The sequence below is a fragment of the Coregonus lavaretus genome (assembly GCF_964263955.1).
Source record: "Coregonus lavaretus genome assembly, chromosome: 6".
NCBI lineage: Eukaryota > Metazoa > Chordata > Actinopteri > Salmoniformes > Salmonidae > Coregonus > Coregonus lavaretus.
In genome coordinates, this window is record NC_139993.1 from 1,540,815 (window position 1) to 1,564,976 (window position 24,162).

General features: G+C 42.4%; 1 protein-coding gene across 1 annotated transcript; it reads right to left on the bottom strand.

Annotated features, from left to right (window-relative positions):
• Positions 1-1,968: 1,968 nt before the first annotated feature.
• On the bottom strand, positions 1,969-3,677 carry LOC311130666 (C-X-C motif chemokine 11-like). The gene is made up of 4 exons (XM_084163452.1): positions 3,501-3,677; positions 3,068-3,185; positions 2,690-2,773; positions 1,969-2,364 (listed from the first exon to the last, which is right to left on the bottom strand). The coding sequence occupies exons 1-4, from the start codon at positions 3,571-3,573 to the stop codon at positions 2,310-2,312; spliced, it is 330 nt and encodes a 109-aa protein (XP_084019578.1). The 5' UTR covers positions 3,574-3,677; the 3' UTR covers positions 1,969-2,309.
• Between the last annotated feature and the right edge of the window lie 20,485 nt (positions 3,678-24,162).

Sequence of the window (24,162 nt, forward strand, 5' to 3'; positions counted from 1 at the left end):
CAATGATCATTTTAGTAAACGTCCATTTCCATCTTGTGTTCCAAATAGTATGCTGACAACAGTTCATATAGGTAGCATCCCAAATGGCACCCTATTCCCTACATAGTGCTTACTTTTGACAAGAGCCTAATAGGCCCTGGTCAAAACTAGTGCACTAAATAGGGAATAGGGTGCCATTTGGGATGTAGCCATAGTAATGTAACATTAGCCTCGTCTTCTCCCAACAACTTCACTGAGATATTGTCTGTCTCAACAGATGATTTAATTCAGGGAGATACTGTATATACTGCAGGGTACGCCACAGGCAGATATGACTAAGCACCCCTTCATCTGCTATGTTTCTAGGCTTTGTTTTTGGTTTGTGAGCTCATGCGGCAGATTTTATTATAGTGTGTGTGTGTGTGTGTGTGTGTGTGTGTGTGTGTGTGTGTGTGTGTGTGTGTGTGTGTGTGTGTGTGTGTGTGTGTGTGTGTGTGTGTGTGTGTGTGTGTGTGTGTGTGTGTGTGTGTGTGCGCGCGCGCTCACACAAAAGGAAGTGCAGCAGCCTCAGGACTCTGGTCTGGGAATGAGAACGTTTATGGAGGATCTATTCTCTCCCACACTCCTTGGCTCCCTCTGACCACCAGCAGCCCTTTGATTTCCCCCGAGTGAGAAGGCCAGTTCTGATATCCTCCAGCAAAGTTTATCTCCACAGCAAAGTAATGGTCAAAACGCAAGACATGCTGCCTTAGAGCTCATCATGCTGGAGAATGGATGTCTGTCCCAACTGGCACTCTGGTCAAAAGTAGTGCACCATATAGGGAATAGGGTGCCATTTGGGATGTATCCATGGTGTTTCTAAAAGGGAAGAAACTCGGCCGCTGCAGCAAATCAGTATACCAGTAAGTGTTACAGAAACATGTCTATATTCAAGACCTATCCTAGAGCCTTTTGTTGTTTTCAATGACGCATTTAGAAAGCTACGTTATCTTGATTTATTTAGAAGGTAAATATTGGCATCTAAATAATTTTCTAGTTTTATCATTGACTACTTGGTAACACTTGACATTAAGTTGCTCTTATACCTGTGGAGTTGACTATTAGGTCAAACTTTACATTAAGTTTCTCTTATACTTTTACATTAAGTTTCTCTTATACCTTTACATTAAGTTGATCTTATACCTTTACATTCAGTTGATCTTATACCTTTACATTAAGTTTCTCTTATACCTTTACATTAAGTTGATCTTATACCTTTACATTCAGTTGATCTTATACGTTTACATTAAGTTGATTTTATACCTTTACATGAAGTTGCTTTATGTTTGTGTGGTAACACTGTAATTACACAAGTCAATGATTATCTGGGTTTAGGTACTAAGGACCTCCAGTAGATGGTGCACATTGACAGTATTGTAATGGCTGCAAATCATTTCTTTTGCGTTAATAAATCAGTTTATATAGGATTATTACAAGTGACTGTAATATATCTAACCCTAGTGTGTTCATTGCATGTATTCCAGTAGTTGAGAAACGTCATGTGCGTCGAGGTTCACCCCAGGTCGCCATGGCGTCACTACATCTTGTTCCTGACCTGGAAGTCTCTCAGCCAACCCCTGCATTTGTTGAGACCAGCTGTGTTTAAGTTATGATCATTGGCCTTATTTCAGTGATGCCATACATGGGACCCTCTCTCCCTCCAGAGTGTATCACACTCTGTAACCAAATGTTAAAGGAGCTGTTCCCGTGGCACTCTCTATAAACCATGAGTATTAAGCCCTATGCATTAATTGTGACAGTAATAATGCTTGTGTCACCCCATTTTGCATTATAAGACTTGGTATAAGCATTCATAACAAATGGAGTGCTATGATGAAGAGAACGTTGAATCTTTAAGTTGTTTCAAAAACATGTTTACTTCAGATTTCAGTTGTATCAAAATCATATTTATCTGTTCATTAAATATACACTTATTTAAATAATAAATTGAAAAATAAATAAAGAGTTTTATTTATGATATCTGTAAATGTCTCACAATTAATGTTGTATTCTTGTAGTACTGTAACAGTATGGACACAAAATCAAAAAGGAAACTCATGAAATAGAAAGCTCCTCTTCGCTCTCTCTCTCTCTCTCTCTCTCTCTCTCTCTCTCTCTCTCTCTCTCTCTCTCTCTCTCTCTCTCTCTCTCTCTCTCTCTCTCTCTCTCTCTCTCTCTCTAAAGTGCAGTGTCAGTCCCAAACATTCTTCTTGTGTGAGTTTGGTCACATGACTTCTGGGAAAATCCAGCCGGTGAGTTTTCCATGGCCCTTCTTCCCTCCTCCATTATGTTCACTCTGCTTTTCTCTTCAGACACCTCAGCTTTTGCTTGTCGTCCTTGTTTATTCTATTTGGAAGGAGGGAGAAGAGTGTTAGGTTCACAAAGGACTAATGTTACATGGATTATATTAAATCAAGTGCTGTAGGATGTTTCTAAAGTATGTGCTAAGGTATTTTGCGTTGACATGCTTTAGCCTCATGTCTGCTACTTAATGGTGTGATACAACTATAATTACAGTATTACGGCATTTTTCTTTTTTAACATTAGATATATATGTCATTAGATTGTGATAAATGTGGATCTATAAGTTATTACACATTAATAACTGCAGTATAGTTCTACCAATACTTTATTATGGTGGTGATGAGTATAATGATTTGATCTATCTTACTTGTTCCAGCATTTGACGAAAAGCATGGCCTTTTTTCCAACAGGGTTCAGGCACCGTCTGGCTCCATCTTCCGCCAGTGTAACACTGAAATGGACAAACCACATATACACACAATTAATGCTTGTGTCACACAACTGATATAAGGCTGATAGAGGTGATTGTCATGTCATAAGTTAATGTCAGAAAGAAAGAAAGAAAGAAAGAAAGAAAGAAAGAAAGAAAGAAAGAAAGAAAGAAAGAAAGAAAGAAAGAAAGAAAGAAAGAAAGAAACAAACAAACAAACAAACAAACAAACAAACAAACAAACAAACAAACAAACAAAAACAAACAAACAAACAGAGAGAAACCACTTTCTGCTTAAATAAATACAGTACTTACATGATTTCAGTAGTGTCGCAGTAATGTGTCTTTTCAATTATTTCAAAGTCAACAATAGTTTCCGGAGTGTTCATGATGGTTCCTGGGCATTTGCACCTGGCACCTGGAACGTATTGAGCTGTAATGAGAGTTATAAACATCAATTTACATGGTCAAACATTTTGATGGAAAAGTTGTTTTTAAAATTGGATTTTGGATAAAAATTCACATGAATGCATTTTTGCACAATGCTTGTTCTGAGAATAAACTGTACATAACTGCAATATCTATACTAGTCTATACTCATTTGACGCTATATGACAGCCACTATATATACAGTAGCATAGTCACTGCAAAATCCCTAGTCAGTCAGGTAACTAGTAAAGCATGCATACTGCACTGTACATTCCATATATTGTAGCTGACATTGCTAGAAATTACTTTGAAATCTTACCTCCGTAGAGCTGAATACAAACTCCCAGCAAAACCACCAGGAAAAGACTGCAGGCTTTTGGTGCGAAGGCCATCGTGAATATAAGTAGCGAGAGGTGAGAAGATTGGGAGGTGAGGAGTCAAGAGACAGTAAGATCCACTTGAAGTGAAAGTGAAAAGTGAAGAACTAGTGGGATCCATTGTCCTTTTTATAAGCTGCCGGCATCCCATGTTCTTTCCCGGCAAACGTTCAAGAAACAGCAGACCTCTCCCTGGAATTTCCCAGCTCACTAGGGAGAAATGAAGGAATGTTGTACTACAGAGGGGAGGATGGAAGGGGCGGAGGGAAGCTGGACATCTGCAGATGCAGGGGCGGCCGCGGGAGTCTTAACTCCAAACTTCCTAACTGTGATTGAGGGAATGCCAGGGTGAGTCAGCGTTGCAAGTCACGGTGATTAATGTTGAAGTGGCCTATTTGCAGGCAGAGCTGTCTGCAAACCTGTTATTTTAAATAATGTAGATTAGGCTGTCTCGTCTTCATTAGTTGGACAGATCCGAAGTCTCCTTCCGATTACTTCCTCCTTCTGAAAACTGCTCTTTATGACATCACAGATCTGGGGGTACTTCGGAAGAGGGTCTCGTATTAAGACAAATTTCACCCCAAACTTTCTTGGATAGAAATAACAAAAGTGTATAAACTGCTTATAATGTTGATGTTTTTCCCTTCTCCACCTACATGCCCAGATCAGATATGCTGTTTGGGGCAAGTAGCAACAGCAACATCATGATGACGCAATGACCAGTCATCTCTATTCTGTGAACCCCCAACCTAAATCTACCATGTCATACTAATCAACACTAGAACATGTCTGTAGACCGACACCTGTTTTACCAGAAGTGAACGGTTATCATGGTGATGAATAATGACTGGGCCTAACACCCAGGATGTGTCTGGTGAGAATTAGATTTTAGCAGACGCTCTTATCCAGAGCAACTTACAGTTAGTGAGTGCATACATTTTTTCACACTGGTCCCCCATGGGAATCGAACCCACAACCCTGGCGTTGCGAGCGCCATGCTCAACCAACTGAGCTACACGGGACTAAAAACCACATTTACATTTTAGTCATTTAGCAGACGCTCTTATCCAGAGCAACTTACAGTTTAGTGAGTGCATACATACATACAGTGAGGGAAAAAAGTATTTGACCCCCTGCTGATTTTGTACGTTTGCCCACTGACAAAGAAATGATCAGTCTAATTTTAATGGTAGGTTTATTTGAACAGTGAGAGACAGAATAACAACAAAAAAATCCATAAAAACGCATGTCAAAAATTTTTTACAAATTAATTTTTCTTTTTAATGAGGGAAATAAGTATTTGACCCCCTCTCAATCAGAAAGATTTCTGGCTCCCAGGTGTCTTTTATACAGGTAACGAGCTGAGATTAGGAGCACACTCTTAAAGGGAGTGCTCCTAATCTCCGTTTGTTACCTGTATAAAAGACACCTGTCCACAGAAGCAATCAATCAATCAGATTCCAAACTCTCCACCATGGCCAAGACCAAAGAGCTCTCCAAGGATGTCAGGGACAAGATTGTAGACCTACACAAGGCTGGAATGGGCTACAAGACCATCGCCAAGCAGTTTAGTGAGAAGGTGACAACAGTTGGTGCGATTATTCGCAAATGGAAGAAACACAAAAGAAATGTCAATGTCCCTCGGCCTGGGGCTCCATGCAAGATCTCACCTCGTGGAGTTGCAATGATCATGAGAACGGTGAGGAATCAGCCCAGAACTACACGGGAGGATCTTGTCAATGATCTCAAGGCAGCTGGGACCATAGTCACCAAGAAAACAATTGGTAACACACTACGCCGTGAAGGACTGAAATCCTGCAGCGTCCGCAAGGTCCCACTGCTCAAGAAAGCACATATACAGGCCCACTGGGGCCAAGCTTCCTGCCATCCAGGACCTCTATACCAGGCGGTGTCAGAGGAAGGCCCTCAAAATTGTCAAAGACTCCAGCCACCCTAGTCATAGACTGTTCTCTCTGCTACCGCACGGCAAGCGGTACCGGAGTGCCAAGTCTAGGTCCAAAATACTTCTCAACAGCTTCTACCCCCAAGCCATAAGACTCCTGAACAGCTAATCATGGCTACCCGGACTATTTGCACTGCCCCCCCACCCCATCTTTTTACGCTGCTGCTACTCTGTTAATTATTTATGCATAGTCACACAACTGATATAAGGCTGATAGAGGTGATTGTCATGTCATAAGTTAATGTCAGAAAGAAAGAAAGAAAGAAAGAAAGAAAGAAAGAAAAGAAAGAAAGAAAGAAAGAAAGAAAGAAAGAAAGAAAGAAAGAAAGAAAGAAAGAAAGAAAGAAAGAAAGAAAGAAAGAAAGAAAGAAAGAAAGAAAGAAAGAAAGAAAGAAAGAAAGAAAGAAAGAAAGAAAGAAAGAAAGAAAGAAAGAAAGAAACAAACAAACAAACAAACAAACAAACAAAAAAACTAACAAACAGAGAGAAACCACTTTCTGCTTAAATAAATATAGTACTTACATGATTTCAGTAGTGTCGTAGTAATGTGTGTTTTCAATGATTTCAAAGTCAACAATCGTTTCGGCAGTGTTCATGATGGTTCCTGGGCATTTGCACCTGGCAACTTGAACGTATTGAGCTGTAATGAGAGTTATAAACATCAATTTACATGGTCAAACATTTTGCCCCCCCACCCCATCTTTTTACGCTGCTGCTACTCTGTTAATTATTTATGCATAGTCACTTTAACTCTACCCACATGTACATATTACCTCAACTAGCTGGTGCCCCCGCACATTGACTCTGCACCAGTACCCCCCTGTATATATAGCCTCCCTACTGTTATTTTATTTTACTTCTGCTCTTTTTTTCTCAACACTTTTTTGTTGTTGTTTTATTTTACTTTTTTATAAAAAATAAATGCACTGTTGGTTAAGGGCTGTAAGTAAGCATTTCAAATCAAATCAAATCAAATCACATTTTATTGGTCACATGCGCCGAATACAACAGGTGCAGACATTACAGTGAAATGCTTACTTACAGCTTAAAAATAAAACAACAACAGAAAAAGTGTTGAGAAAAAAAAGAGCAGAAGTAAAATAAAGTGACAGTAGGGAGGCTATATATACAGGGGGGGTACCGTTGCAGAGTCAATGTGCGGGGGCACCGGCTAGTTGAGGTAGTTGAGGTAATATGTACATGTGGGTAGAGTTAAAGTGACTATGCATAAATAATTAACAGAGTAGCAGCAGCGTAAAAAGGATGGGGTGGGGGGGCAGTGCAAATAGTCCGGGTAGCCATGATTAGCTGTTCAGGAGTCTTATGGCTTGGGGGTAGAAGCTGTTGAGAAGTCTTTTGGACCTAGACTTGGCACTCCGGTACCGCTTGCCGTGCGGTAGCAGAGAGAACAGTCTATGACTAGGGTTGCTGGAGTCTTTGACAATTTTGAGGGCCTTCCTCTGACACCGCCTGGTATAGAGGTCCTGGATGGCAGGAAGCTTGGCCCCAGTGATGTACTGGGCCGTACACACTACCCTCTGTAGTGCCTTGCGGTCGGAGGCCAAGCAGTTGCCATACCAGGCGGTGATGCAACCAGTCAGGATGCTCTCGATGGTGCAGCTGTAGAATTTTTTGAGGATCTGAGGACCCATGCCAAATCTTTTCAGTCTCCTGAGGGGGAATAGGCTTTGTCGTGCCCTCTTCACGACTGTCTTGGTGTGTTTGGACCATGATAGTTCGTTGGTGATGTGGACACCAAGGAACTTGAAGCTCTCAACCTGTTCCACTACAGCCCTGTCGATGAGAATGGGGGCGTGCTCAGTCCTCTTTTATTTCCTGTAGTCCACAATCATCTCCTTTGTCTTGGTCACGTTGAGGGAGAGGTTGTTGTCCTGGCACCACACGGCCAGGTCTCTGACCTCCTCCCTATAGGCTGTCTCATCGTTGTCTGTGATCAGGCCTAACACTGTTGTGTCGTCGGCAAACTTAATGATGGTGTTGGAGTCGTGCCTGGCCATGCAGTCATGGGTGAACAGAGAGTACAGGAGGGGACTGAGCACGCACCCCTGAGGGGCCCCCGTGTTGAGGATCAGTGTGGCAGATGTGTTGTTACCTACCCTTACCACCTGGGGGCGGCCCGTCAGGAAGTCCAGGATCCAGTTGCAGAGGGAGGTGTTTAGTCCCATGATCCTTAGCTTAGTGATGAGCTTAGAGGGCACTATGGTGTTGAATGCTCAGCTGTAGTCAATGAATAGCATTCTCACGTAGGTGTTCCTCTTGTCCAGGTGGGAAAGGGCAGTGTGGAGTGCAATAGAGATTGCATCATCTGTGGATCTGTTGGGGCGGTATACAAATTGGAGTGGGTCTAGGGTTTCTGGGATAATGGTGTTGATGTGAGCCATGACCAGCCTTTCAAAGCACTTCATGGCTACAGACGTCAGTGCTACGGGTCGGTAGTCATTTAGGCAGGTTATCTTAGAGTCCTTGGGCACGGGGACTATGGTGGTCTGCTTGAAACATGTTGGTATTACAGACTCAGTCAGGGACATGTTGAAAATGTCAGTGAAGACACTTGCCAGTTGGTCAGCAAATGCTCGGAGTACACGTCCTGGTAATCCTTGTGAATGTTGACCTGCTTAAAAGTCTTACTCACATCGGCTACGGAGAGCGTGATCACATAGTCATCCGGAACAGCTGGTGCTCTCTTGCATGCTTCAGTGTTGCTTGCCTCGAAGTGAGCATAGAAGTGGTTTAGCTTGTCTGGTAGGCTTGTGTCACTGGGCAGCTCGCGGCTGTGCTTCCCTTTGTAGTCTGTAATAGTTTTCAAGCCCTGCCACATCCGACGAGCGTCAGAGCCAGTGTAGTACGATTCAATCTTAGTCCTGTATTGACTCTTTGCCTGTTTGATGGTTCGTCGGAGGTCATAGCGGGATTTCTTATAAGCGTCCGGGTTAGAGTCCCGTTCCTTGAAAGCGGCAGCTCTACCCTTTAGCTCAGTGCGGATGTTTCCTGTAATCCATGGCTTCTGGTTGGGGTATGTACGTACGGTCACTGTGGGGACGACATCATCGATGCACTTATTGTTGAAGCCAGTGACTGATGTGGTGTACTCCTCAATGCTGTCTGAAGAATCCCGGAACATGTTCCAGTCTGTGCTAGCAAAACAGTCCTGTAGCTTAGCATCTGCGTCATCTGACCACTTTTTCATTAACCAAGTCACTGGTGCTTCCTGCTTTAGTTTTTGCTTATAAGCGGGAATCAGGAGGATAGAGTTATGGTCAGATTTGCCAAATGGAGGGCGAGGGAGAGCTTTGTATACGTCTCTGTGTGTGGAGTAAAGGTGGTCTAGAGTTTTTTTTCCTCTGGTTGCACATTTAACATGCTGGTAGAAATTAGGTAGAATCGATTTTAGTTTCCCTGCATTAAAGTCCCCGGCCACTAGGAGCGCTGCATCTGGATGAGCGTTTTCCTGTTGATTTATGGCCTTGTACAACTCATTCAGTGCAATCTTAATGCCAGCATTGGTTTGTGGTGGTAAATAGACAGCTATGAAAAATATAGATGAAAACTCTCTTGGTAAATAGTGTGTTCTACAGCTTATCATAAGATACTCTACCTCAGGCGAGCAAAACCTTGAGACTTCCTTAGTATTTGATTTTGTGCACCAGCTGTTGTTTACAAATATACACAGACCGCCACCCCTTGTCTTACCGGAGTCAGCCGTTCTATCCTGCCGATGTAGCGTATAGCACGCTAGCTGTATGATATCCATGTCGTCGTTCAGCCACGACTCGGTGAAACATAAAATATTACAGTTTTTAATGTCCCGTTGGTAGGATAACCGTAATCTTAAGTCATCCAATTTATTTTCAAATGATTGAACGTTGGCTAATAGGATTGATGGAAGAGGCAGTTTACTCGCTCGCCGTCGGATCCTTACAAGGCACCCCGATCTACGTCCACGATATCTCCGTCTCTTCCTCACGCGAATGACGGGGATTTGGGCCTTTTCGGGTGTCTGTATGATATCCTTCGCGGCCGCCTCGTTGAAGAAAAAATCTTCGTCCAATACGAGGTGAGTAATCGCTGTCCTGATATCCAGAAGCTCTTTTTGGTTATAAGAGACGATGGCAGAAACATTATGTACAAAATAAATTACAAATAACGCGGAAAAACACACATAATAGTACAATTGGTTAGAGGGCTGTAAAACGGCAGCCATCTTCTCCGGCGCTGTTCCTTAGAATCAGTGTAATATCTGCACCTGTTGTATTCGGCGCATGTGGCCAATAAAATTTGATTTGATTTGATTTGATCTGAATTTTGCCAATGAACATCTGAATGATTCAGAGGAGAACTGGGTGAAAGTGTTGTGGTCAGATGAGACCAAAATCGAGCTCTTTGGCATCAACTCAACTCGCCGTGTTTGGAAGCGGAGGAATGCTGCCTATGACCCCAAGAACACCATCCCCACCGTCAAACATGGAGGTGGAAACATTATGCTTTGGGGGGGGGGGGGTTTCTGCCAAGGAGACAGGACAACTTCACAGCATCAAAGGGACGATGGACGGGGCCATGTACCGTCAAATCTTGGGTGAGAACCTCCTTCCCTCAGCCAGGGCATTGAAAATGGGTCGTGGATGGGTATTCCAGCATGACAATGACCCAAACACACGGCCAAGGCAACAAAGGAGTGGCTCAAGAAGAAGCACATTAAGGTCCTGGAGTGGCCTAGCCAGTCTCCAGACCTTAATCCCATAGAAAATCTGTGGAGGGAGCTGAAGGTTCGAGTTGCCAAACGTCAGCCCCGAAACCTTAATGACTTGGAGAAGATCTGCAAAGAGGAGTGGGACAAAATCCCTCCTGAGATGTGTGCAAACCTGGTGGCCAACTACAAGAAACATCTGACCTCTGTGATTGCCAACAAGGGTTTTGCCACCAAGTTCTAAGTCATGATTTTCAGAGGGGTCAAATACTTATTTCCCTCATTAAAATGCAAATCAATTTATAAAATTTTTGACATGCGTTTTTCTGGATTTTTTTGTTGTTATTCTGTCTTATTATTATAGACTGATCATGTCTTTGTCAGTGGGCAAACGTACAAAATCAGCAGGGTATCAAATACTTTTTTCTCTCACTGTACAACTGAGCTACACGGGACTACCAGTTTTCAGTCATGTGTGTTGTGTCTTGTCAGAGATTAGTTTTTGGGCTTCTGTCCCCATGTCTTTCTTGAAGAAAATATGGAAGACGGTTGTACTAAATGTCTCCTATTCTGTGGCGTTAGATATCCCGTTTTAAGTGATGCTAAAACATGTATTTAATTGTAATTACACTACATCTGCAAAGTAATTTTTTTCATGTTTGTGTATTATCTAGTTGTATGCAGTGGAGGCTGCTGAGGGGAGGATGGCTCATAATAATGTCTGGAACAGAGCGAATAGAATAGCATCAAACACATGGAAACCATGTGTTTTATGTATTTGATACCATTCCACCTATTCCACTCCAGCCATTACCAAGAGCCCGTCCTCCCCAATTAAGGTGCAACCAACCTCCTGTGGTTGCAGGATATTTGACCAATTCTGCTCAAATTAATTAACCAAGTGGGACCTTGCTCAGCAAGTTGAGTGGTAATGACCTGATTTGAATTTTTGGTCCATACACGATTTATCATTGTTTGACCAATACTGTACTCTGACTACCGCTTCCAATTAATGAGCCGTCCAAGATCATGACTGATGCAAACTAGGCCATAGTTCACAACTTGGTTTTTTTTGCAAATACTTTCTCATAAAGTGTAATTGCATGGACCACTGAAAAACATTGTTACTCAACGTCTTAAAATGAGTGGAGTGTTTCTTTGGAACAGGACCTAATGACGCTTCAGTAGAATACGTACAGTATTAGTCAGCTATATTCTGGGTATTGTAAACATTAATTTTGCTTTACATTTCAGTGAAAATGTATCACTGGAAAGAGCAGGCCTCCCTGTTTCCTCCCTTCGTCTTTGCAATGATAGGGGGATGGACCTCAGCCAAGGTAGCTTTATTGCTCATGCACTGTAGGGCCAGCTGTCTTGGCTCACCACACGCGTGCGACATTTAGAAGAAACAGAAACTTAAGGAGCCTAACAGACCAGAACCAGAGCACACAGCAGTGCTTAACAAAGACAATAGATACAATTTTCTAGCCCATAAAGAAAGAGACATGTCTGTTCTTTAAGAAAAAGAGAAAATAATTGCTTTGATTGTGAGTGACAGAGTCAATGACTGTGATAACAATGTTTTTGAATACCATGTTGTTTTAATTGTGTTGGTCAAACAAAGAGATTTACAGACAATCATGTACAGTATTTACGAAAGAGTTCCTTACAAAAATATTATCATTACGAGGATATCCAGAGAGATAAAGCAGCTAAAGTGTAAATTAATTGGGCTGAATCCCTCTGCCCCCTCCTTGTTCACCACTCACTTTGTCCATATTAGGACACCCTTCAACTCTGGTCATGCCTGGAGGGACTCAGTCCATACTGTAGAATACATGGGAGAGTTAAGACAACGTTCACAAATCATCCCTGACTACCTCGACCTCAAATCCCACGCTGGGTTAATCCAGTAATGTAATCCAGACTATGCTTCCTGTTCATCAAAGAGTTCCGTAAAGCCCTGCAGCCATCTCCAGAGCACCGTCACAAACAGAAGCCTGGGACTTTCTTAGTCACGTCAACCCGGAAAACTGGGCCTGCGCAAACAACCAATCCAGGGGGTCTCGGCCGGAACATACCCGGGTTACACCGTCCAAAGGGTGGGTGACCATGAGTGACACATCCGATAGACCACTGGGGATCCGAGGAGAATATGCCATGGATTTGTTATAGGGCGCCAATTGGGCTACAGTGGGGCATCTTCCGACGGGCTGGGTGGCCGAGCTGGTCATCCATCGTCGGTGCCCCCGGGGCAGGCTGTGGAGGGGGTACGGGGCGGGCTGAGAGAGTTCCTTGATGGAGTCCACATACTCCTCCATAGTGGGGTAATCGTCTTCCCCGTCCTCCAGATCTCCTTCCTGCATCTCACTGATGGTGGGCAGCAGCTCCACAGAGGAAAGCAGGCGTCTGGGCTTCATCCTGTAAAAACAGCGTGGAAATACATAGAAAATGTTTTAATATTTTCCATTTTTTAAATGATATTTTTATGTGAAGATTTTCCATCCAAACTAATGAGATGTGTTTCCTGTTGATACACTAGCTATGATTTGATTGCTATGCTCATTTTTTATGTACAGTACATATCCACTAACTGTAAGAATATTGCTCATTATCTTATGGACCATGTAGAAAATACCTTATTCTTTAGAATAGCATAACATCATAAAATAGCAAACAATCCTACAGGGTTTAAAGAGAATCTGAAATATTTGTTTTTTTAAAGATACTGGATCCTTACAACGAGTTTTAGCCCCCCAGCCCCGCCACCACCATCACCACCCCCAAACAATACTAACATTGTCTTACCTGTATTGTCTAGACTGTATCCCTCTCTTGTTGGTATTCCTCTGTGTATCGCAAACTCTCTCTCTGTGTCCTGTATACCACTGTCTCTCAGTGCTATGGCTAACAGAGAGGTAACTAGCAGGTCTGAGGTCTGTAGTGCTATACTGGGATCAGTGAATCAGGTGGAGCTTTTATATCTCATTATCCCATTATAGCCATGGGCATGGAAGTGCTGTCGTTCACTCTAACTTGGCTCAGAGTGTGTCTGTGTGTGTAAAGAGGTGAATGCCAGGTGGGTCTTCGGCTAGGTGTAATATTGATATGTGTGGGTGAGAAGAGAACTCATGGGGCATGAACTGGACATCTTTAGGTATATGCATAAATTACTTTATTGTAGAAAAACATACTTTATGTAGTTGACATAATTTAATGCCATAGTTTCTACAACAAATATATAACATACAGTTTCTCTGTTACATTTTAGTTTACCTGTTAGTATTTTCTCCCAACCTGTATATTAACTACGATACAGTATGTGAAACTCCGCCTGTGTGTTCAGAACATATTGCTATGACATAAACTTGTTTTCTCTGTCTTATCAGGGTTACAGTATAGTAATCAGAGGAACAGGAAGTAGAGATGAAACAGACTCTGGATTATTATTGTTGTGTGTGTGTGTGTGTGTGAGTGTGAGTGTGAGTGTGAGTGTGAGTGTGAGTGTGAGTGTGAGTGTGAGTGTGAGTGTGAGTGTGAGTGTGAGTGTGAGTGTGAGTGTGAGTGTGAGTGTGAGAGTGAGTGTGAGTGTGAGTGTGAGAGTGAGAGATAGACTAACCATACATTGCATCCCTAATGTATAATTGTCTCTAATATTGACTGACCATGTGTGAACTGTGACTGATAACTCATGACGTAAGTTATTGTACATCTGAATTGGGTTATTTCAGAGCTAATGGTCATGCTAAGGATAGCACTGGGCACAGAAGTGCTGTTGTTTACTGTAACTTGGCTCAGAGTGTGACTTGTTTGTAAACAATGAGTGTCAGGTGGGGTTTTGGCTAAGTGTAATGTTGAAATGTGTGGGTGAGAACTCAGGGGGCATGTGCGTTTACACACTCAGCCCTCAAGGAAAGGAGTTTGACACCCCTGATTTAGAACATAATGTTGCTGTGTCATAAAAAATGATTTCTCTGTCATATTGGGGTTAGAGTAAAATAATCAGAGGAACAAGGAGTAGAGATGAGACACACATACTGTTCTGTTCCCATGGCCTTTTGTTGCTAAACCTTATGGGAGGCTCATCACACCTGGGAGCAGAGAGCAGACACCAGGTAGCTCACTAGGTTACTGATCAGAGAGAGAGAGAGAGAGAGAGAGAGAGAGAGAGAGAGAGAGAGAGAGAGAGAGAGAGAGAGAGAGAGCGCGCGAAACAAATCCAGTTTTGATAAACTCACATATCTATTAGTTTAAATACCACAGTGTGCCATCACAGCAGCAAGAATTGTGACCTGTTGCAATAAGAAAAGGGCAACCAGTGAAGAACCAACACCATTGTAAATACAATCCAAATGTATTTTCCCTTTTGTACTTCAACTATTTGCACATCATTACAACACTGTATATAGCCATAATATGACACTTGAAATGTCTCTATTCCTTTGAAACTTTTGTGAGTGTAATGTTTACTATTAATTTCTGATTGTTTATTTCACTTTTTTTTATTGAATTTTAAAACATACAATTTACCTGCAGTGAAGCCGCTCAACATTTACATTACATTCAGACACTCCCATCCAGAGCGACCCACAGGAGCAACCAGGGTCAAGCGAGTCAAGGGCACGTCGACAGATCTCCCACAAAGTCAAATCTGGGACAAAAACCAGCTCCCAACCAGCCAGGCCACCAACCATCAACAGTTCACCGAGAGCTGCCCCTCAACCATCCGGGACCCCCCCAAATTGGTCCATGCCAACTGCCAGCCACAAAAGAAAATTAGCCAGGCTCTTTTACACCCTCTTCCGAATGGTAGCTATAAATGCAGAGGTTGCGCACAGTGCAAAAATATGATGGTGTGAATATTTCTGCCACCCACATCCAGGAAAACGATTCCAAATAAATGACATTATTACGTGCTCCACCACATCTACATGATTAAATGTCCATGTGGGCTGTGGTATGTAGGTAAAACCTCTCTTTCACTTAAACAGAGAATTAGTTAACATAAAAGTTCAATCAGGAGAAACAAAATAGGGATCATCCAGTCGCAGTACATTTTAATGACCAAAAACATGACATTTCTACCTTTAGATTTTGTGGCATAGAGAAAGTCAAGATATCAGACAGGGGAGGTGATATAAAATAATACTCTGAGCGAAAGAGAATGTTTTAGAATTTTCACCCTCCAGAAATTATTCCCAAAAGGTCTTAATGATGAAATGCCAATGCATGTTATGTTGTAAATGTGAACATGAATTAACACCACCACATCTGTAGCTCAATTGGTAGAGCATGGTGCTTGTAACGCCAGGGTAGTGGGTTCGATCCCCGGGACCACCCGTACGTAAAAATGTATGCACACATGACTGTAAGTCACTTTGGATAAAAGTGTCTGCTAAATGGAATATTATATTATTACTCAGATGTTTCTTCCTGCACTGTACCCAATGAATTATGAAAACGTACTTGATAGGTCGATGTCCTCATTGTGGTTTTACAGACTTGTTTAATGCATTTTATGTACACACTTTATTAGAATACTTATGAAATGCACATTGTTCTATTTGGTAACACTTGCATTGAACAGATGTGGGTGGAGCAATGTCTACATAACGGTGCAAATGATAAACACTCACAAAAGCGCTGATGAAGGCCTTGAGGCCGATACGTAAAGCTTAATAAAGATCAGTGATACTAGCAAGAGCAGTGTGCGGGTTTCTTATTTTTTCTCAAAACATACTGTGATGGAAAATGTTATCTTGTGAAGAGACAGCCTTGAAAATGTTCATCTTGTCTTTGTGTCATAAATAATCCTTGGTTCCTGCCTGTGCTTGGTAAAGAAATGAGGGGGGGGGGGGACATTACCTCCTCCTTAGGACCATTTGGCAGAATGCCCAGAATATGTTCTATAAATTAAGATAGGAGACGGTGCCAGACACAACCCTATGAACTATGCCTATGTAACGTGTCCGTATCCAGTATATAAGAGATCTAACGGGACTGCCCCGACAGAGCTCCTGATCGACATGTGTACTTGGCGCATTGAGTTGGTTGGAAGCTCTCCAGCACGCTGATAATAAACAATGATTCATTTAAGATTGACTTTGAGTGTCCCTGTGTAGAATTTCCACGACAATACAATTTACCTGCAGTGAAGCCGCTCAACAGTTACATGACATTCGGTTATCTAGCGGACAATCCCATCCAGAGCGACCCACAGGAGCAACCAGGGTCAAGCGCCCTGTCCAAGGGCACGTTGACAGATCTCCTACTAAGTCCAATGACAGAGCGGCATGGACTAAGATACAGTAGAATATTATAGAATACAGTATATACATATGAGATGAGTAGTGCAAGATATGTAAATATTATTAAAGTGACTAGTATGAAAGAAGTATGAAAATGTATGCACTCACTAACTGTAAGTCGCTCTGGATAAGAGCGTCTGCTAACTGACCAAAATGTAAATGTAAATGTAGTGTTCCATTTCTTAAAGAGGCAGCAGCAGCCTCTAATGTGTTAGTGATGGCTATTTAACAGTCTGATGGCCTTGAGATAGAAGCTGTTTTTCATTCTCTTGTTCCCAGCTTTGATGCACCTGTACTGACCTCACCTTCTGGATGATAGCGGGGTGAACAGGTAGTGGCTCGGGTGGTTGATGTCCTTGATGATCTTTTTGGCCTTCCTGTGACATCGGATGCTGTAGGTGTCTTGGAGGGCGGGTAGTTTACCCCCAGTAATGCGTTCTGCAGACCGCACCACCCTCTGGAGAGCCCTGCGGTTGCGGGCGGTGCAGTTGCCGTACCAGGCGGTGATACAGCCCGACAGGATGCTCTCAATTGTGCATCTGTAAAAGTTTGTGAGGGTTTTACATTTCTTCAGCATCCTGAGGTTGAAGAGGCTCTGTTGCGTCTCCTTCACCACACTGTCTGTGTGTGTGGACCATTTCAGTTTGTCAGTGATGTGTACGCCAAGGAACTTGAAGCTTTCCACCTTCTCCACTGCAGTCCCGTCGATGTGGATAGGGGGGTGCACCCTCTGCTGTTTCCTGAAGTCCACGATCATCTCCTTTGTTTTGTTGACATTGAGTGAGAGGTTATTTTCCTGGCACGCACCCTTGTGGGGCCCCAGTGTTAAGGATCAGCAAAGTGGAGATGTTGTTTACTACCTTCACCACCTGGGGACAGCCCGTCAGGAAGTCCAGGACCCAGTTGCACAGGGCAGGATTCAGACCCAGCTCAAGCTTAATGATGAGCTTGGAGTGTACTATGGTGTTGAAAGCTGAGCTATAGTCAATGAACAGCATTCTTACATAGGTATTCCTCTTGTCCAGATGGGATAGGGCAGTGTGCAGTGTGATGGTGATTGCATCGTCTGTGGATCTATTGGGTCGGTAAGTAAATTGAAGTGGGTCTAGGGTGACAGGTAAGGTAGAGGTGATATGATCCTTGACTAGTCTCTCAAAGCACTTCATGATGACAGAGGTAAGTGCTACGGGGCGATAGTCATTTAGTTCAGTTACCTTTGCTTTCTTGGGTACAGGAACAATGGTGGCCATCTTGAAGCATGTGGGGACAGCGGACTGGGAAAGGGAGAGCTTGAATATGTCCGTAAACACACCAGCCAGCTGGTCTGCGCATGCTCTGAGGACGCGGCTAGGCATGCTGTCTGGGCCGGCAGCCTTGCGGGGGTTAACATGCTTAAATGTCTTACTAACGTCGGCCATGGAGAAGGAGAGGCCACAGTCCTTGGTAGTGGGCCTCGTCGGTGGCACTGGGTTATCCTCAAAGCGGTCGAAGAAGGTGTTTAACTTGTCTGGCGACGGTGTCGGCAACGTGGCTGGTTTTCCTTTTGTAGTCCGTGATTGTCTGTAGACCCTGCCACATACGTCTCGTGTCTGAGCCATTAAATTGCGACTCCACTTTGTCTCTGTACTGATGTTTTGCCAGTTTAATTGCCTTGCGGAGTGAGTAGCTACACTGTTTGTATTCTGTCATATTCCCAGTCACCTTGCCATGGTTGAATGCGGTGGTTCGCGCTTTCAGTTTTGTGTGAATGCTGCCATCTATCCACGGTTTCTGGTTAGGGTAAGTTTTAATTGTCACAGTGGGCACAACATCACCTATACACTTCCTGATAAACTCAGTCACCGTTTCAGTGTATTCGTCAAAATTATTTTCGCAAGCTACCCGGAACATTTCCCAGTCCGTGTGATCAAAACAATCTTGAAACGTGGATTCCAATTGGTCAGACCAGCGTTGAATAGTCCTTAGCACAGGTACTTCCTGTCTGAGTTTCTGCCTATAGGAAGGGAGGAGCAAAATGGAGTCGTGGTCAGATTTGCCGAAAGGAGGGCGGGGGAGGGCCTTATAACCATCCCGGAAGTTCGAATAGCAATGGTCGAGGATTTTAGCAGCCTGAGTACAACAGTCGATATGTTGTTTGAACTTCGGCAGCCTAGTCCTCAAGATATGTGGTTTCCAGTTTGCATAAAGTCCAGTGAAGTTCTTTGAGGGCCGTCATGGTATCGGCTTGAGGGGGATATACACGGCCGTGACTATAACCAAAGAAAATTCTCTTGGGCGATAATACGGTCGGCATTTGATTGTGAGGTATTCTAGGTCGGGTGAGCAAAAGGCTTGAGTTCCTGTATGTTACTACAATTACACCATGAGTCGTTAATCATGAAACACACACCTCCGCCCTTCTGCTTCCCGGAGAGATATTTATTTCTGTCTGCGCGATGAACTGAGAACCCATCTGGCTGGACTGATTTCGATAGAATATCCCCAGAGAGCCATGTTTCCGTGAAACAAAGTATGTTACAGGCCTTGATGTCTCTCTGGAAATAAATCCTTGCCCTGAGCTCGTCGACTTTGTTATCCAAAGACTGAACATTAGCGAGTAGTATACTTGAAAGCGGTGGGTGGTGTACGCGCCTCCTAAGTCGAACCAGCAGGCCACTCCGAGTGCCTCTCCTCCGCCGGCGATGTTTTGTGTCAGCCGCTGGAATCAGTTTAATTGCCCTGGGGAGAGCAAACAAAGGATCTGCTTTGGGAAAGTCATATTCCTGGTCGTTATGCTGGTGAGTTACCGCCGCTCTGGTATCCAATAGTTTTTCCCAGCTGTATGTAATGATACAAAAACACTTTCTGAGCTAATAATGTCAAAAATAATACATAGAAAAACAAAATACCGCAAAGTTTCCTAAGAGCTAGTCGCGAGGCCGCCATCTTCGTCGATGCCATCTTCGTAATCGTTCAACTATGTGGTGATGTTTAACATAACCATTTGAATCTATCTAATCGAATAGAATACACAGATTGCAAGTTGAAGATACTGTAAATACTTTTACTAAGAGTATTGGTATATTATTAGTATAGTATATTTATCAGTATTAGTATATTTACTTTAGTTTATTTAGTAAATATTTTCTTAACTCTTATTTTCTTAAAACTGCATTGTTGGTTAAGAGCTTGTAAGTAAGCATTTCACGGTAAGGTCTACACCTGTTGTGTTCGGCGCATGTGACAAATAACATTTGATTTGATTTTATATTAGTAATTGACTGACCAGGTCTCTCCTAATCTCCCAGCAATGCTATTTTTAGGGTCAATTTTACATGAATGTTATGCTTTTTCAGCCATACCTGAACCTGACACCAGAAACAGGCTACCTGAGGGCAATACCAGAACAAATGGTCTATTGATTCGGTGTCCTCGCAAAAAAATCTACAGAGCTGCGATGATTGTACGCCCCAAATATTCAACATTCTGTACAATAATTTTAGCTGAAAAGCACGAAGTCTTGAATCTTGAGTCGTTTTATATATCAACTCATACACCCTGTGCCATGGAATTGGTACTTAAAAAATCATCCTGGTCCTCAAATGAAACTGGTATACGTCCCTATTTATGCTATTTTTGTTCCTCCGACAGTTTTGATCCTTTATATTTGGCAAACAGACCAGGTCCACCTGCCTCCTCCATTTTTTGTTTATCTATTTCATTTGCTTTGTAAACATGTCTCCCATGCCAATAAAGCCCTTTGAATTGAATTGAGAGAGAGAGAAAGAGAGAGACATATACATGATCAAAACATATACAGTACCAGTCACAAGTTTGGACACACCTACTCATTCAAGGGTTTTTCTTTATTTTTACTATTTTCTACATGGCTTGAATAATAGTGAAGACATCAAAACTATGAAATAGCACATATGGAATCATGTAGTAACCCAAAAAGTGTTAAACAAATCAAAATTGACAGTAAATCTCAGTCAGACAAAAATAATGGTGTTCCAAAAAAGGTCCAGTTGCCAGAGCACAAAAAAAACGCTACATACCTCGGCTTAAACATTAGCACCACAGGTAACTTCCACAAAGCTGTGAACAATCTGAGAGACAAGGCAATAAGGGCCTTCTATGCCATCAAAAGGAACATAGAATTCGACGTACCAATTAGGATCTGGCTAAAAATACTTGAATCAGTTATAGAACCCATTGCCCTTTATGGTTGTGAGGTCTGGGGTCCGCTCACCAACCAAGAATTAACAAAATGGGACAAACACCAAATTGAGCAAAAATATCTTCAGTGTACAACGTAAAACACCAAATAATGCATGCAGAGCAGAATCAGGCCGATACCCGCTAATTATCAAAATCCAGAAAAGAGCCGTTAAATTCCACAATCACCTAAAAGGAAGCGATTCCCAAACATTACATTACAAAGCTATCACCTACAGAGTGATTAACCTGGAGAAGAGTCCCCAAAGCAAGCTGGTCCTGGGGCTCTGTTCACAAACACAAACAGACTCCACAGAGCCCCAGGCGAGCAACACAATTAGACCCACCCAAATCATGAGAAAACTAAAAGATAATTACTTGACACATTGGAAAGAATCAACAAAAAAACTGAGCAAACCAGAATGCTATTTGGCCCTAAACAGAGAATACACAGTGGCAGAATAACTGACCACTGTGACTGACCCAAACTTAAGGAAAGCTTTGACTATGTACAGACTCAGTGAGCATAGCCCTGCTATAGAGAAAGGCTGCCGTGGGCAGACCTGGCTCTCAAGAGAAGACAGGCTTCGTGCACACTGTCCACAAAATGAGGTGGAAACTGAGCTGCACTTCCTAACCTCCTGCCAAATGTATGACCATATTAGAGACACATATTTCCCTCAGATTACACAGACCCACAAAGAATTCGAAAACAAACACAATTTTGATCAACTCCGATATCTATTTGGTGAAATACAAGTGTGCCATCACAGAAGCAAGATTTGTGACCTGTTGCAACAAGAAAAGGGCAACCAGTGAAGAACAAACACCATTGTAAATAAAACCCATATTTATGTTTATTTATTTTCTATTTGAATATGACATTTGAAATGTCTTTATTCTTTTGGAACTTTAGTGAGTGTAATGCTTACTGTTCATTTTTTATTGTTTAATTCACTTTTGTTTATTATCTATTTCACTTGCTTTGGCAATGTAAGCATGTTTCCCATGCCAATAAAGCCCTTAAATTGACATTGAATTGAAAGAGAGAGAGAGAGAGAGAGAGAGAGAGAGAGAGAGAGAGAGAGAGAGAGAGAGAGAGAGAGAGAGAGCGAGAGGGGGGGAGGGAGACTAAGTGAGGACAATAAAACATCTAAATGATGAACAACTGTCAACAAATAATGACAGTCGTCCATTAAAACTGCAAAGCGACCCCACAGAGAGAGAGAGACTAACCATACATTGTGTTCCGATCCACCGGATATGTCTGCCTTTCTCTAATATTGACTGACCATGTATCTTTACTTTAACTGTGACTCATAACTCGTGACATGTAACTTACTGTACATCTGAACTGGGTCATTTCAGAGCTCATGGTCATGCATGAACATCACAAACAAACTACTGCTGATTCTGTATGTATAAAATACTTTTAGGGCAACATTTTGGGTGGAAAGTTTGTGTCTGCCAAACTGCACTTTGAATGGTGTCTCTAGAGAAGACAAAGCCTGAAAACATGACATATCCCATGTAAAGATGGAGTCAGGGTGATATCATTCATCATAACATTAATAATTATTTTAATCATTTTAGCTTCCTTTGGTGCTATAGAGTATGAGTCAAGCCACAATATCGAAGTTAATCAGCAGCCGGATTAAAGAAAAAACTATAGCTAAAATCATCGTTGACGCCTTTAATGTTGAAGCAAATTGAGTTTAATTGGTTCACTGTGTTCCTTTTAACCTCCAAAGAGGCTGTTACACACAACACACAGCTCTCAACACTAACCTTCCTTTAGAAGTGTTGAATTACTAGACCCGGTGATGATGGGTGAGCCGAAATATGCAGAGAGTGCTGCGGTCACACTGCAATGGAAGGCCAGGCTACTGTCCTTCCCGCAAACCTTGACTCAGGCAACTGTCTGACTTCAGTAGCACTGTTCCTCAGAAACTGGCTCAGAAAGTGGTGAATAACATCCTTGTTTTAGTGTGAACTTATCTCAATGTTGTTTTACTGTATATTGCTCAAATCCTCCTCAGTTGAGGGTCACTGTTACTTAACAGCAGATTTATCCATTTTAGGTGACTTTGTGATAGGAGCCAATGTGCGATTCTATGGAGTTTTGACGATGTATCACTTTTTAATTTTTCAGACTTACGTTTTGTTAATAGACAGTAGAAACAGACCTAGGGGTGGAGGCTCTAGGCTCGTCCTGCCTGATCGTAATGTATTGTATTAGCCCATCTCCTAGTGCTCTATTTATAGCCTTCAAGGTCAAATGGGAGCTTTATTGAGTACACTGCAGTATACAACCTGTAGGTCCCCATGTGAAAATAGTCTATCTGCAATATGTGTTGTTTGGTAACACTTTACACTTCAGTAACACTTTGCTCTAATACCGGTGTAGTAACGCTGTAATTACTCTAGTAACATTTACATTTTAGTTATTTAGCAGACGCTCTTATCCAGAGCGCCTTATAATTAGTGCATTCATCTTAAGATAGCTGGGTGAGACAATCCCATATCACAGTCGTAGCAAGTTCATTTTCACTCAATAAGTAAAGGATTCATTTAAGATACTCTTTGAAGAGGTAGGATTTCAGTCGTTTTCGGAAGATGGGCAGGGGCTTTGCTGTCCTAGCTACAGGGGGAAGCTGGTTCCGACCATTGGGGTGCCAGGACAGAGAAAAGATTTGACTGGGATGAGTGCGAGTGCGAGTGCAAGCTGACGGTCTGAGAAGGCCAAGAGACCAGATGCGGCAGAACAGAGTGCTCAGGTTGGGGTATAGGGTTTAACACATAACACATTGTAATAACATTTCTGGAAGTCAACCTCCCCCTCACTGGGCGAAAGGGTCAACATCAGGAGATATCTTTATCTATATACAGTACCAGTCAAAAGTTTGGACACACAAACTCATTCCAGGGTTTTTCTTTATTTTAATATTTTCTACATTGCCCATGTTAAAAGTTGTGGCATTTCTTTCCTTCTTAATGCATTTGAGCCTATCAGTTGTGTTGTGACAAGGGAGTGGGGGTATACAGAAGATAGCCCTATTTGGTAAAACACCAAGTCCATATTATGGCAAAAACAGCTCAAATAAGCAAAGAGAAACGACAGTCCATCATTACTTTAAGACATGAAGGTCAGTCAATACGGAACATTTCAACATCTTTGAACGTTTCTTCAAGTGCAGTCGCAAAAACCATCAGGCGCTATGATGAAACTGGCTCTCATGAGGACCGCCACAGGAAAGGAAGACCAAGAGTTTCCCCTGCTGCAGAGGATAAGTTCATTAGAGTTAACTGCACCTCAGATTGCAGCCCAAATAAATGCTTCACAGAGTTCAAGTAACAGACACATCTCAACATCAACTGTGCAGAGGAGACTGTGTGAATCAGGCCTTCATATAAAAGGCCATCCGAAAGAG